The 15286-nt window shown below is 49.3% G+C and overlaps 1 protein-coding gene across 1 annotated transcript; it reads right to left on the bottom strand.

The window, feature by feature from the left end:
• Positions 1–9691: 9691 nt before the first annotated feature.
• LOC125985979 (janus kinase and microtubule-interacting protein 3-like) lies at positions 9692–10288 on the bottom strand. The gene is made up of 3 exons (XM_049749310.2): positions 10228–10288; positions 9944–10006; positions 9692–9857 (listed from the first exon to the last, which is right to left on the bottom strand). The coding sequence occupies exons 1-3, from the start codon at positions 10285–10287 to the stop codon at positions 9732–9734; spliced, it is 249 nt and encodes an 82-aa protein (XP_049605267.2). The 5' UTR covers position 10288; the 3' UTR covers positions 9692–9731.
• Positions 10289–15286: the final 4998 nt, after the last annotated feature.

Below are 15286 nucleotides of genomic sequence, written 5' to 3' on the forward strand. Positions count from 1 at the left end.
CGGGGTGAGCCGCGTAAAAGTCATCTAGTAGCCCGGGATCCAGGATATAGCTACGCGGCACCCATTGCCGCTCCTCTGGCCCGTAACCCTCCCAGTCCACCAGGAACTGCCAGCCCCGGCCCTTCCGGCGCACGTCCAGCAACTTCTTAACTGTGTAGGTAGGCCCACCCCCCACCGTCCGCGTAGGCGGGGGTGCCGCGGGAGCCGGCACCATCCCACTCTCCCTAACCGGCTTGACCTTCCCGACGTGGAAGGTGGGATGCACCGCAAGGGACCGAGGCAGACGGAGTCGCACAGCCGCTGGACCGACGACCTTGGAGATCGGAAACGGCCCTACAAAACGGGGGGCCAGCTTCCTGGAGCCCACCTGGAGGGGAAGGTCCCGGGCGGACAGCCAGACCCGCTGGCCGGGCCGGTAGACAGGTGCCGGACGACGTCTCCGGTCAGCCATCCTCTTCACCCTGTCGCCCTGGCGGACCAGTATGGCCCTTGCCGCTGCCCAGATGCGCCGACAGCGTCTCACCACGGCGCACGCCGAGGTAACTGACACCTCCGGCTCGCTGTCGGGGAAGAGCAGGGGCTGGTATCCAAAGACGCACATGAAGGGGGACATCCCGGTCGCCGTGATGGGAAGGGAGTTATGGGCGTACTCTACCCAGGTCAAGTTTTGACTCCACGACGAGGGGTTCTGGGTTACCAAACAGCGGAGGCCCATTTCCAGCTGTTGGTTAATGCGTTCTGCTTGGCCGTTCGCTTCCGGGTGGTAGCCCGAAGTGAGGCTCACGGTGGCCCCTATAAGCTTGCAGAAAGCCCTCCAAAAGCGGAACACGAACTGGGGGCCCCTATCTGACACGACGTCCGAGGAAATCCATGAATCCTGCAGACGTGGTCCATGAGAACTACTGCCGTACGTTTGGCCGAAGGTAATTTGGGCAGGGCAATGAAGTGGGCCATCTTGGAGAACCTATCCACGACGGTGAGTATCGTCGTCTTACCGCTAGACACCGGCAGTCCCGTGACAAAATCCACAGAGATGTCGGCCCATGGTCGAGAGGGAATGGAGAGAGGCTGCAGCAACCCCACCCGGAGTGTTCTTACTCCGCGCACAGATGGAACAGGCTGCAACATACTCCCGGACGTCCGCCCCCATGGAGGGCCACCAGAATCTTTGTTGGATGACGTGCAGGGTTCTTCGCACGCCCGGGTGACACGTGAGCCGGGAGGTGTGCGCCCAGTGGATCACTTGGGATCGTAGTTGGGGCGGAACAAACAGTCTATTCTCGGGACTTCCCCTAGGGGGTGGATCATCGTGGTTTGCCCGCTTCACCAAGTCCTCTATGGGCCAGGTTACGGCTCCCACCACGCAGTGAGGGGGGAGAATGGGCTCTGGCTCTGTGGACACCGGGTCTGGGCTGTAGATGCGTGACAGCGCATCAGGTTTGGTGTTCTTGGCCCCCGGTCTGTAAGACAACGTGAAATGGAAACGGTTAAAGAAGAGGGACCAACAAGCCTGGCGGGAGTTCAATCGCTTGGCCTCCTTGATATATTGCAGGTTCTTGTGATCGGTCCAAACCAGAAAGGGGTGTTGGGCTCCCTCCAGCCAGTGTCTCCATTCTTCAAGAGCCGTTTTGAATTTGCTAACAATTCCCGATCTCCGACGTCATAGTTCTGCTCCGCGGGGGTCAGCCGTCGGGACAAAAAGGCGCATGGATGGAGCTTGTTGTCGACCTGGGATCTCTGAGACAGGATGGCGCCGATTCCCTGACTGGAGGCATCAACCTCCACCACGAACTGACGAGATGGGTCGGGCAAGGTAAGGATTGGAGCGGTGGTGAACCGCCTCTTCAGCTCCTGGAAGGCGGCTTCAGCCTCCGCCGTCCAGCGAAACGGAACTGTCGGGGAGGTGAGAGCGTGCAGGGGAGCCTCGGTGGCGCTGAAGCCTCGTATGAATCGTCTATAAAAGTTAGCAAATCCCAGAAATTGCTGCACTCTTTTGCGGCTATCCGGTACCGGCCATTGGGTCACCGCGCTTACTTTGGCTGGGTCCATCTGGACCTTCCCTGGGGCTATGATGAAGCCAAGGAACGATATCGTTTCTGCATGGAACTCGCTCTTTTCGGCCTTTACATAAAGTCGATGGTCCAGGAGCCGTTGCAGGACCGACTTAACATGACTCTCATGGGTCCTCAAATCTGGTGAATAAATTAAGATGTCATCCAAGTAAACGAAAACAAAGTGGTCTAAGAAATCACTCAGAACGTCATTGATCATGGCCTGGAAGACCGCGGGGGCATTGGTGAGGCCGAACGGCATTACCCGGTATTCAAAGTGTCCCCGGGGGGTGTTGAAGCCCGTCTTCCACTCATCACCTTCCCGAATGCGCACGAGGTGATACGCGTTACGCAAATCTAACTTGGTGAATACCCGAGCCTGCTGCAACTGATCAAACACGGCCGACATGAGTGGGAGGGGGTACCGATTCTTTATAGTGATCTGGTTGAGGGGACTGTAATCTATGCAGGGGCGCAGGGTTCCGTCTTTCTTCCCCACAAAGAAAAACCCGGCCCCTGCAGGCGATGATGACGGCATGATCAGACCCGCTTTAAGTGACGCGTCAATATAGTCATTTAAGGCCTTCTTTTCGGGGCCCGAAAGGGAATAAAGTCTCCCCTTGGGGATCGAAGCACCGAGCAATAGGTCTATGGCGCAGTCGTAGGGACGGTGGGGTGGTAAGGAGCTCGCCTTGGCTTTGCTAAATACCTCCGCAAGTTGATGGTAGCATTTGGGTACTTGGTTTAGATCCGGAGCTCTGAACTCTGGTTCAGGAGACGCAAAGTCCGAGGGAGAAGTGCATGGGGACTCGATCGAAGGGTTCGGTTTGACACACGATACTTGGCACTGGGATGCCCACCCCTTTATCTCCCCTGACTCCCAGTTTATTGCAGGGTTGTGGTGTTTTAGCCACGGATAACCGAGGATAAGTTTTTAATCAACGCAATAATTTACAACCGTTGACCAGTCGAAATAATCGTCGAAATTTGGCATCTGTGGCTGGAAGCAGACGCCGAGTTCGACGTTCCTCCCAAACGCCACACTCCCTCGCTTTTCAGGGCTACACAAAAAAACATATTTTTCAAAACAACGAGTTGTAATTACCTTGTACGCTCTAGACGGTCAAGTTGCAAGCTGAAAACAAAAATATTTGTCTTGTTAGTTGTCGTGTTACTAACCGCTGTGTCTTGTTTGCAAGCATTGCCGCTTTCCTACTTCCTGTTGCAAGTCACGCCCACGGATTATAATTTTGCCGTGAGTTCCGCCTATTGACATCATGTCCGCGTCACATGACTGCGACATAATATTATCTAAAACTGTTTGTGCGGTATTGTGTTGTTTTGTGCGGTATTGTGTTATTCTGTGCGGCGTCGTGTTGTTCTGTGCGGCGTCGTGTTGTTCAGTGCGGCGTCATGTTGTTCAGTATGGCATGGTGTAGTTCAGTGCAGCATGGTGTTGTTCAGTGCGGCATGGTGTTGTTCAGTGCGGCATGGTGTTGTTAAGTGCGGCATGGTGTTGTTCAGTGCGGCATGGTGTAGTTCAGTGCGGCATGGTGTTGTTCAGTGCGGCATGGTGCTCTTCAGTGCGGCATGGTGTTGTTCAGTGCGGCATGGTGTTGTTAAGTGCGGCATGGTGTAGTTCAGTGCGGCATGGTGTTGTTCAGTGCGGCATGGTGTTGTTCAGTGCGGCATGGTGTTGTTCAGTGCGGGATGGTGTTGTTCAGTGCGGCATGGTGTTGTTCAGTGCGGCATGGTGTTGTTCAGTGCGGCATGGTGTTGTTCAGTGCGGCATGGTGGTGTTCAGTGCGGCATGGTGTTGTTCAGTGCGGCATGGTGTTGTTCAGTGCGGCATGGTGTTGTTCAGTGCGGCATGGTGTTGTTCAGTGCGGGATGGTGTTGTTCAGTGCGGCATGGTGTTGTTCAGTGCAGGATGGTGTTGTTCAGTGCGGGATAGTGTTGTTCAGTGCAGGATGGTGTTGTTCAGTGCGGCATGGTGTTGTTCGGTGCGGCATGGTGTTGTTCGATGCGGGATGGTGTTGTTCGGTGCGGGATGGTGTTCAGTGCGGCATGGTGTTGTTCAGTGCGGCATGGTGTTGTTCAGTGCGGCATGGCGTTGTTCAGTGCGGCATGGTGTTGTTCAGTGCGGCATGGTGTTGTTCAGTGCGGCATGGTGTTGTTCAGTGCGGCATGGTGTTGTTCAGTGCGGCATGGTGTTGTTCAGTGCGGCATGGTGTTGTTCAGTGCGGCATGGTGTTGTTCGGTGCGGCATGGTGTTGTTCGGTGCGGCATGGTGTTGTTCAGTGCGGCATGGTGTTGTTCAGTGCGGTATCGTGTTGTTCAGTGCGGTATCGTGTTGTTCAGTGCGGTATCGTGTTGTTCAGTGCGGTATCGTTGTGTTGTTCGTATTGTGTTGTGTTGTTCGTAATGTGTTGTGTTGTTCGTATTGTGTTGTGTTGTTCGTATTGTGTTGTTGGTATTGTGTTGTTCGTATTTTGTTGTGTTGTTCATATTGTGTTGAGTTGTTCATATTGTGTTGAGTCGTTCGTATTGTGTTGTGTTGTTCGTATTGTGTTGCCTCTAACACTTAGCTTCTAACACTTAGCCTCTAGCACCTAGAAGGTAAATAAATAGGAAGGAAGGACTCACCGGTGATGTCGTCGCCCACGTCCAAGCGTTGTACTTTGTATTTTCATCCTTCTGACAGTGGAAAACATATAGCCAACAAACACCGTGGAACCTAAACGAATGAAAGAAAACTATCATTTGGCCACAACCAACATTCACAGATACAACACAATGTGACGTGCGGGGTTGAGGTTAAAGGTTGAGTGAAGGGCCCTCGTTTTAAACTACTTTTTTGAAAAGGAGTGGGAACAAAACGTATTTAATTTATTTATTGGGAAGTAGTAAGACTTATTAAATTTATTTAATCTACTTTTCTTCCCAGGCAAAATTTGATGTGCCGCAATTCCAAATTTCCAAAGTGAATGAAGGAATGAAATCCTTTAAATTATGATTTTGTATAAATACTAGGCATAAACACAAAATCTACGGCACAAAATGGGCAGACTTTACTTGTTTGAAAAGGACTGGTTACAAGACAGACTTTTTTAATTTATTTAATGGGAAGAAGACTTATTTAGTTTAATTGATCTATTTTTGTTCCCTGGCAAAATTCGATTTGCTGCAATTCCAAATTTCCAAAGTGAATGAAGGAACGAAGTCGTTTAAATTATGATTTTGTATAAATACTAGGCATAGACACAAAATCTACGGCACAAAACGGGCAGACTTTACTTGTTTGAAGAGGACTGGTTACAAGACAGACTTTTCTGATTTATTTAATGGGAAGAAGACTTATTTAGTTTATTTAATCTTTTTGTTGCCTGGCAAAATTGGATTTGCTGAAATTGTATTTTGCCAAATCTTGACTTGAGACCTGATAGGAAGTATTAAACGCTCAGTTAAATCGATACAAGTTGGTAATAAGAGCGAGTAATGTTGGTTGAAGCGACGAATGAAGGTTAAAAGCAATTTAAATTATGACTTTGTATAAATACTAGATATTAACAGAACATCTACTGCGCAAAATGGGCAGAGTTTACTTGTTTGAGAAGGAGTGGCTTATTTAAGACTAAGATTTATTTAATCTGTTTGTTCCCTGGCAAAATTGGATGTGATGCAATTCCAAATTTCACCACATGATGGTGCCAAATTTTGACTTCATAGGACATATTCAACACTTAGTTCAAGGTAATCAGATTTGTTTATAATTCTAATGGCCTTTTCAAAACTATTCTGGATTACTACTTTGGATCTATTCTACATTACTTGTACATTACTCTGTAACAGATTAGGCAGTATAATCACATATGTTAACTTGAGAGTGCCCACACTCAATCTACTTATCGTGATGTGTTAAATCAATTACTGTTAGACATTATTTGTCTGATAATCTACCAAATCTTTGAATTGAAGAATTTGTGATTTAATTAATAGCTTGTTGTTATGTTCAGGGTAATCAGACTTGTATATAATTCTAATGGCCTTCTTTTGAAAACTATTCTGAATTACAACTTTGGATCTTATATTACTTTGCAACAATATACTCGGTGACAGATTAGGCAGTATAATCACATATGTTAACTTCAGTGCCCACACTGTATTTATTTATGGTTATTTGTTAAATCAAGTACTGTTAGACATGAAATAGGAAGTGTTTAACATAAATGTTATGGCTACTCACCATTGTAGCTCGCTCCTGGTCAATGATACGAGCCTCTTCTTGCAGTGGAAAACTTGCAGCCAACAAACACCGTGGAACTTAAAGGAATGAAATTAAACATTAACATTTCGCCTGGACCAATATTCACACGTACAACGCAACGCGGCTACACTTCTGCTAGCGCCTCAGCTACACGTTGCTATTACAAACGTAAATCTCTTTAAACACAATGAGTGTTACTTACCGTGTGCGCTGTAGACGGTCCAGTTGCAAGCAGAAAATAAAGATATTTCTGTTGATATTCGTCGTTGCTCAGTGGCTCACGGCCATCGCGCCAACAGATTTGAATTTTGGTGGAAGTTCAGCCAATTACGTCATATCCGCGGCACATGACTGCGACGTAATACCCGCTTATCTGAAACGGCAGTTAAAAGTAGAGTTACATCAAGTTTTCTTTTTTAATCAACGCAATCATTTACAACCGTTGACCAGAAAGAATCGTCGAAATTCGACGTTCCCCCCAAACGCCACACTCACTCGCTTTTCAGGGCAACAAAAGTACTTCTTTTTAAAAACGATTAGTTGTACTTACCGTGTACGCTCTGGACGGTCCAGTTGCAAGCAGAAAATAAAAATATTTCTCTTGTCTTTGTCAACATCGCCATTTTCCTACTTCCTGTTGCGAGCCACGCCCACGGATTTAAATTTTGGCGGAAGTTCCGCCCATTGGCGTAGTTTTCGCGTATAGCAAATCCGATTGGTTGGGAAGGGGGCGCGGTTATGCAGCCGAGGGGTCCTGTGATCGGTGGGATGTAAAGTAGGCGTCGACGTCACGTCCGCGTCACGTGACCACGACGTGGCAGACGTCATATAGCAACCGCTGTTTTGTTTAGTAGACTTACAGTTGTTATGCATTGACATAATGGCGCACACTCCAAATAGATTTAAATAAATTAAATAATTCTTCTGCCCACTCCCTTTTAAACAAGTTAACTCTCCCCGCGGATTTGAATTCCGGCGGAAGTTCTTACAGTTGTTATGCGTTGACATAATGGCGCACTGGTTAGCATGTCCACCTCTTAAGCATGATGTTGCGGGTTCGACGCCTGATCAATGTTAGCATGGAGTGAGCTGAAGTGCATGGCGCTGAAGATTTGAATCTTTGAAATGCGCTGAGGTCTGACGTATCAGGCAGAATGGTTTGCCATCACGTTCAACAAAAAATAGAAACTTTCCCACTCTGATAAAAACGTCCTGTGTTCATCTACATATTTTCGTTTTGCTGTGCATCTTTTCCCTGCCATTTCGAGAGCCCAATTGACACTAATAGTTTACTGGAATGTGTTTGCCCATCCTACTTTGTGGAATTTCACCACATGCGCTTTTGACGAAAATACTAAATTGAACTCAAGTGAAGCCAACACGCACAACCCCCCCCCCACACACACACACACCTACACACACACACACAAATGTTGATATGAACATAAAAGAGCCGCATGCGGTTCGGGAGTTGCGGCTTGGCCAAACCTGTACTATACAACTTTATTTGTGTAAAATTTTCACAACAGCTGTCACACAAACAAAGCGGGAAAAACCGAAGACGTGCGTGTTCCGCCCACGCTGGATTTATTTGCACCTTTGAAAAGACACCGTATTGCCGCAGATGTGGCAAAGAGTACTTTTGGGCATCTGAGACGGAAGGATGTCCAAAGCATCACGTCACCTGCTCTGGTAGGAATGGTGGTGGGACGTTGAGGTCAACCGCTTTGGGGTTGGCTGAATCTTTGGTCGCAGGATGCCACACACTTGAAGACAGAAGCAGAAAAGCAGAGCTAAATGCAAAATGTACTCACCGGTGACTCCAATTTTTTCCCCCCCTGAAGAAATGGATGGACGGGTGGCCCCGGCTGGCCGGTGGGACTCTTGTTATTCTGACCCTTTTTAGTGCGCGTTTGGGGCAACAACCGTTTTTTGTGGCGCTCTCTTCTGGTTCAAGAGTGCCCTGCATGTGAATTTGCCTTTCCTGCCTTCTGATTGGATGAGCGCCGGTGTGACGCGGTGCCTCTGTCACCGTGGCGGGGGGTATACGTCGGCATCGGAGCGTCTGCCAACGTCTGAGACCGGCTGGCAGTGTATCGGAGGTGTCGAGTGCGGTGCCGCTGGAGCTCACTCACCAGCTGGTGTTAGGGCCACAGAATGAAGGCCAAGGAGAAGACTAGAAAGAGAAACAGAAACTTCTCCTCCAATTGTTTGATTTGTCTCTTCTGAGCTTCGATGAATTCTTTCAGCTCTTTGTTCCTCTAGGACGGACAAATGGAAAGTAGCCTTCAAAAGCCAGTAAGCGTGCAAGTAAGTGCCGGGCTGGCTTTGGGCCCTTACCTGTTGCGCGCTGTGCAGCAGATCCATTCTCTCTTGGAGGATGCAAGCGTCGCGCTCCCTCAACTCCCACATCAGGGCTCGCTTCCATTGGTCCACGGCGCTCCTAAGCTCTTGTCTCTGATCCGCCGTCAGCACGTCATACACGCCAGCGTGGCTGGCTTTTTCGCCGTCCGTGGCGGGGCAGTCCCGCTGCGGTAGCGCCTCGTACAACATGGCCTCCAGCTCCATGATCCTCTGGGCCGCAATCCTCGTCCATCAGTGGTCCGGCGGGAGATTTGAGGGCGGCTTACCTTATGAGCCTGGTCCATGGAACGCTTCCTGAAGTCCAACTCTTCATCCAGGTAGCCCTTCTGGTTGCAGAACATATCCTAGCACAGCTCAAGGTCAGAATTGTTGGGGCACATTGCCCCGAGTTCCCCTTGGCTGATGTCGCGTGTCTGTCTACCTTCTCACTTTCAATGTCCAACATCTTCTGTTGAAGTGCTGACTTGGTCACTTTGATGTATTCTAACCACTGAGGAAAGGCTGCTGTCACATAAGCAGAATGCGAGAGCGTGCGTGGACGTGCGCGTTACCTTCTCGGCTAGGGTGGGAAGGGTCCTGGCGTGAATCACGACCACCTGCTCCTCGTTGGTGAGATTCTGCAAGAGCCCAAAGGCACAGCGTCAACAAGGTTCTTTCAGCGCAAAGCCTTCCAAAAGTCACATTTGAGCCGCCGAGTCTCGTGGAGTGCGAACATAAGGAGTTCGACATACACTTACGGCGTTATCGCCCAGGATGTCCAGCTTCTTCATCAGATCACTGATGACGATGTCCTGGGGAAAGGCGCAAGGAGCAATGTAAGGTGTTCTGGGACCTCAGGTTAAGGTTAGGGTTGCGAGGGACGCCTTACGTACGCTCACGCCGTCGGCCTCGCAGTAGATCTGCAAAGGGCTGAGGCCGTCTGGGAAACGGACTTGCAGAAACTTCAAGACGGGGGAGCGCCACTCCCTCTCCTGAAAGGCAGAGGCATGCATCCATCCGTCCGTCCGTCCGTCCGTCCGTCCGTCCGTCCGTCCGTCACATCTCTGGCCTCAACACGCTTGTGCGAGTCTTCCCACCTCCAGCTCCAGGATGCGGAACTCAAGCAGTTCGTTTTGGTCTCGGATATCCTGGATGTGCTCTTTCAGACGCGCTTCTTCCGCCTCCATCCGCCTGACCTGAAAAGACAGTCAGACCTCATCTGCGGGGCTTCCGGACGGGTGTGACGCCAAGCGACTCCGCCCAGCGCCTTTCTTTCCGTCACCTTTTCGGCCAACTGCTGATTGCTCTGACGCAGCAGCTGCTTCTCCTCCACCCACTTGACATTCTAGAAGAGACAAACGCGTGGACAGCTTTGAAATGTTGTGTCATTTTCATCCACAAATTATTTGGTTGACTGGAAAATGACATTTGCTTTTCTCCGCATTTTCCCAGCCACGTTCAGGGGGGGGGGGGGGGGGGGGTTGGTCCAGTAATGCCAGACGAATGAGTGACTGAAGAATGTAGCTATTTTGTCTGAGAAAAAGGTGTGCTCATTGATAAGCTTACCTGTCCTTGTTGCTTCAGCGCTGACTCCAGATCTGCTACTCTGCTTTGATAGTGACCCATTTCTACTGTCATGTAACATGGGGGGAAGAGATGGTGGAAATGGTAAAATATGGATTATTCACAGGAATAAATTGGCAGAGCTGAAATTCCAAATTTGTCCAAAAGATGGCGCCAGACCAAAACATGAGACCAAAAAAGGGGCCAAAATAAGCTAAGCAAGTTAAAATAGAAATAAAACAGGAACACGGTGTCGGATTGTGAGTCACGCATGGACGCACAAATGTGATTTTTACTTTTTGATTTCTTTGCTTGGCTAAAAATGTATTCTGTAACAGCTTAAAGCAATATTGTTAGTCAATTCGATCAAGGGACCCGTCACTATGAGAATAGTGTCGTGACATAAATTGTTTGGAGAAGCACAAATGTGATTTTTACTTCTTGATTTCTTTGCTTGGCTAAAAATTGATTCCCTCTTTCATGAACTGTGTTTTGCAATCGAATTGTTCTGGGATTGAATGATTTTATTAACACGGGTATCAGTGGGTGAAATTGTTCGGTTTCTGGAGTGATTAAGATTTGTAATTCTATTTCATGTTTCTTCAATAAATGTGTTGTGTATATTCATCTACTTTGTTGTGCGCTGATTTGTACTGAATGTACAATCGATGGTTCGGGGTTGATTTGACAATTTGATTAATGTGCGGGGGGTTATTATGGTATAACATAGGACCGTAATAAATAAAAGTAACATCAGACAATTTTAGAGAATTGAATAACTTTCGTAGTTATTTGAGACACGAGTGAATTTCAATCCGTTTGAAAGTTTGCTTCGTCTGAATAAATTAACGGAAGTGTTTGAATCGGATTATCGGTTTGGTGTAGAACTGAAAGTAATTTAATTATTTGAAGGGCGCAGGCCCGTTTCCCCTTTTGACGGGCCGCGTAAAAAGTAACTCCGAACATGTTAGAGAATTAAATAACTTTCGTAGATATTTAAGGGAAGAGTGAATTTCGTCAAAAGTGAATTCGTTTGAAAATTTACTTCCTCTAAATAAAATAACGACGATGGTTAAAATAGATCATTTGAGTTGGTGAAGGATAAAAGTATTTCGATTGTCCGTCGGGCGCGGCCCAGTTCTTAATTTTGTCGGGCCGCGTCAAAAGTTAAACAGGACACGATCGAAAAATAGACTTGCCTTCCAAATTAATTACAAATCTAAATAGAGTAAGACATTTTTATTCGTTTTAAGAAAGTTGTTATTCTTTTTAAAGCAATCAAGTGGGGTGAAGCACTCCGACAGTTAAGTGCTAGATCTACATATAAGAAGTTAGAATTAATAACGTAAAGTGCATTAATTTTCTCCTTAAATGCTATTATTGTCACACTTTTATTAATTCGATTCTCTTTCGAATTAACAAGTTGGTCGGCTCGCTGCTTGAGCGACCAAGTAGAACGGACCCATATAGACATTTACTTCGGCAAAACTAGTGCTAGGGTGCGCTATACAAACGAATCCCTGAGGTCTTAACAAAGACATCTAAAAATATCCGTAACATAATAAGAACTTCAAACATTAGCGGGGAGCCATCAATACGATGCGGTCACTTCGAAGTCTTGCCTCGAATTGAGTTACTCGGCTCGAGCTTAGGGTGACTTGAGAGGGATTGGCGTCGTACAGAAATTAGATTGATTCCGGTGGAGTTAATTTAACTCGGGTGGTTAGATTACGGACGAATCTCCGAACCCGGCTAAGACAAACCCGTTACCGGGAAGCCGGGGGCACCTTATTGAAAGAGGTGCGTTTGACACTACCATCAGCTTTTCTCTGGTCTGAAAGGAGGAGGAGGGAGGCTCCTCCTCCTCCTTTCAGACCAGAGAACACCCGAGGCTGGGTGAGAACGGGGAGGCTGCGACCCGGCCGGGGGTTGCGGGAAGGGGCGCCACCTTGATCTCCTTCTCGGCGTCGTAGTCCCCTCCGCTGGTCTGGGCTAGCAGAGCGTAGGCTCGTTGCAGCGCTTGATATTCTTGCGTCAGCTGGCGGTAGCGAAGCTCCGCCTCCTCATGCACACACCAATGCAACACAGCACTAGTACCAGAATCAGTCAGACCGGCGACAAAGCACCCGCGACGCAAAGACGAGTCCGATTCCAGGCTGAAGAGGAATGTTTGGCGCCAATACGCTGGCAGAAATGGCGGGCTACCTCTTCGGGTTCCGTGTCGGGGGTTCTGTCGGTGTGAAAAGACAAGGACGATCCGTCCGAGTCCACCAACACGTCTTCGTCGTAGCCGTAAAATGTTTCGATGACCTGCGGGCGCGGAAGCAAACATCTCTCTGAACAAACTGAAGCGACACCTCACGATGAATCGACGAGAGGAACGATAGCGAGAAAAAGGCCATTTCATCTTGCGCAACACCAAGCAGCCGCAAACAAACAGACTCACCTTGCAGGACCTCACGCTTTGTTCCTCCTCAGAGATTCTCGACGTCGGTATCGTAGCAGCAAATCTCTCTCCTGTCGACACAAATAATCCGCCTTTGAGATTCTTTGGATGCAAAGGGAACGAACGGCTCCGGCGCAGAAACAAACGCGACTCACGATGACATTTCTGACATGAGGTCCTGTCTCCAGAGCCTGAAAAACCCGTCACCGGCGATGATTGGAGGGACGCTCGTCTTTTCCAAAAGTGACAACTACAGGGTGTGTCAGGGTTTTCCAGATTATCTTTATCGTATGATTATGTTGCTTTGACTTTGACTGCAACCTGTAATAAATAATATTATTTATCCCTTATTTATCCCTATCGCTTATCCCTTCCTACACAAAGTCGTAAAACATCCCTTGCTATGTTTTGACTAGAGGTCAAGGGCTTTCTCTATTCAATCCACTCTTACACCCACCCTGTTTCTCTTAATAAAAATGCTCGTGCAGGAGCCGAGAGTCAGACTTCATTCGTACAACGGATGGACTCTCCACCTGCAGGTGTCCAAAAGAACTTACTTGTCTCCCGTGTGGTTCTTGCAAAATAAGTTGGAGCGAGCGCAACTCTAACAGGGTGCATTTTGCCACTAGCTGCCTACGGACAATGACGTCGCGCTCGCGGCTCATGGTTGACGGGCTGAGCAGCCGGGCGAGTCCGTCGTTTTCAGCGCACAGCGAGTGGCAAAGGCGCTGACAAAACGGGAGCTTTGAGCTGCTGAAAACGGCAAAACAAGTCTAAAGCGTGTTCAAACGCGTGCGCACAATGCTCCTGCTTGAAAGGTCGGAATTTAAGGGGCCAATTTTTTGGATGGCGGCCGCCGGCCAAGCTTTGGACGGAAAAGGTTTCCTGGCGACAGCGAGCGAGCGCGGCGCTGCCGTACGTGCACCGAGTCGCCTGCCTGAAGACCTTGGACAGGTCGTCGATGATGTGCCGCTGCTCCACAACTTGAAGGAACTCCATTTCACCGTCCTGCTGGCCGCAACCGCGCTCCAGGTCATTGAGCGAACTAGGCCTTCTCTGTGGAACACAAATTCAGTGGACTCTGTTGGCACGCCGCCGTTGTCCGCGTCGACTTACCAAGCTTGCCATCTCCTCGTTCTCCTGGGTGACAAAGCGCACTTTGTTTTCAAGGCGACACAGCACCAGCGAGAGTTCTTCATTCTTCCTGCTCAGGCGTTTGTTTTTGTACAGGAGTGGCAGAAACTGGCTTTCTGTTTCTCTCAGTCGCTTAAGCTGCAAGCATGAAGTGCGGGATGCGAAAGACGCACAACACGCGGGCCAGAACGTATCCATTCCTTTTGCATCGGTTTGAACGGAATCGTGGCTTTGGCTCCCAATAAAAGACATCTACCAGGCAACCGACTCGCCGCGCCGCTCAACTAATAAGCAAGCGCAATGGGTGCCTCGCTGGATGGCGCGCAACAAACGTAGCGCAAACCTTCAAGCGTGCCGTCAATAAATTACCAGTTCATTGCGCTCTTCAGAAAGCAGGGCGTTTCGATCCTCCAGTTTCCTGATGACTGCGCTGAGCTGAGCGATTTTCAGATGAAACCTTCGCGTGTCCCGATCCTCCTGAGACTGAAAACGCCCCGCAACACACACACACAACCACTCGTTCAAAGTTCAAAACTGTTTTTGTGCTACCTTCCTCCAGCAACGAACTAAGTCATGCGTACTGCAAGTGTGTGATGAGGTGGCTTACGCTATGAAGAGGATTGCTAGTAGCGCCGTTGACCCCACTTCCAGGGTAGTTTAGGCCCGCCCTTTGGGAATCCCTCAGGGCAGCGATCTGCTGCTCGGCAGCCTGAGTCTGCAGCTGAAGGCGGTGGACGTGGCCGGCCCCAGGGATTTATCCAAAACACTAACCTGTCTGTCTTTCAGCTTGATCTCATCCATCTGGATGTACAAACGGGGAGCGCTCAGGCAGGCGGGCAAACTCATTTGCCAGAATTGTGACAAAAACAAAGAGAGCAACCGGCCAATTTTTATCTTGAATCGACTAGAACACCATTGCTGTGACAAAAGCGAAGCGAGCAACCGGACGTTTTCTTCTTGTGAAATAGAATAGAATAGAATGCCTTAGGTGTCATTGCACTGCAGGTATACAACGAAATTGGGAACATAGCCACGCACCGCGCATCTGATCAGTCCTACCAGTCGGCGGATCTCCCTCTCGCAGTCTCTCTTGGTTCGGCTCAGCTCCTCCCGATGCTGGTGATGAGCCGATCGGAGCTCGGCCGCTCGGGACTGCCAGGCCTGCTGGGCCGCTGCCAGGGCTTCTTCCGCGCTCCTGGTGGAGGCGACACCGCTCGGTCTCCCGACACCGCCGCGTCTCCTCCACTTCCGCCAGCAAAGCGCCCCCGCTCCTCACCTGAGCAGACATTGCGCCACATCGGGCCGTTGAGACCGCAACGGAGCGCCGCGACGCTTACTGGGGACAAGCTACACAATACGGTAGCGGCCGCATCGGAGCCCGACGTGGCGTGCGGTTAGTCAGACACGGATTGAGCGGATCACCTTGTCCATGGAGCCGTCCCTCAGGCTGAGGACCAAGGCATTCAGTCGCTGGATCTCTCC

This window comes from Syngnathus scovelli, chromosome 18 (genome assembly GCF_024217435.2).
Source record: "Syngnathus scovelli strain Florida chromosome 18, RoL_Ssco_1.2, whole genome shotgun sequence".
Lineage (NCBI taxonomy): Eukaryota > Metazoa > Chordata > Actinopteri > Syngnathiformes > Syngnathidae > Syngnathus > Syngnathus scovelli.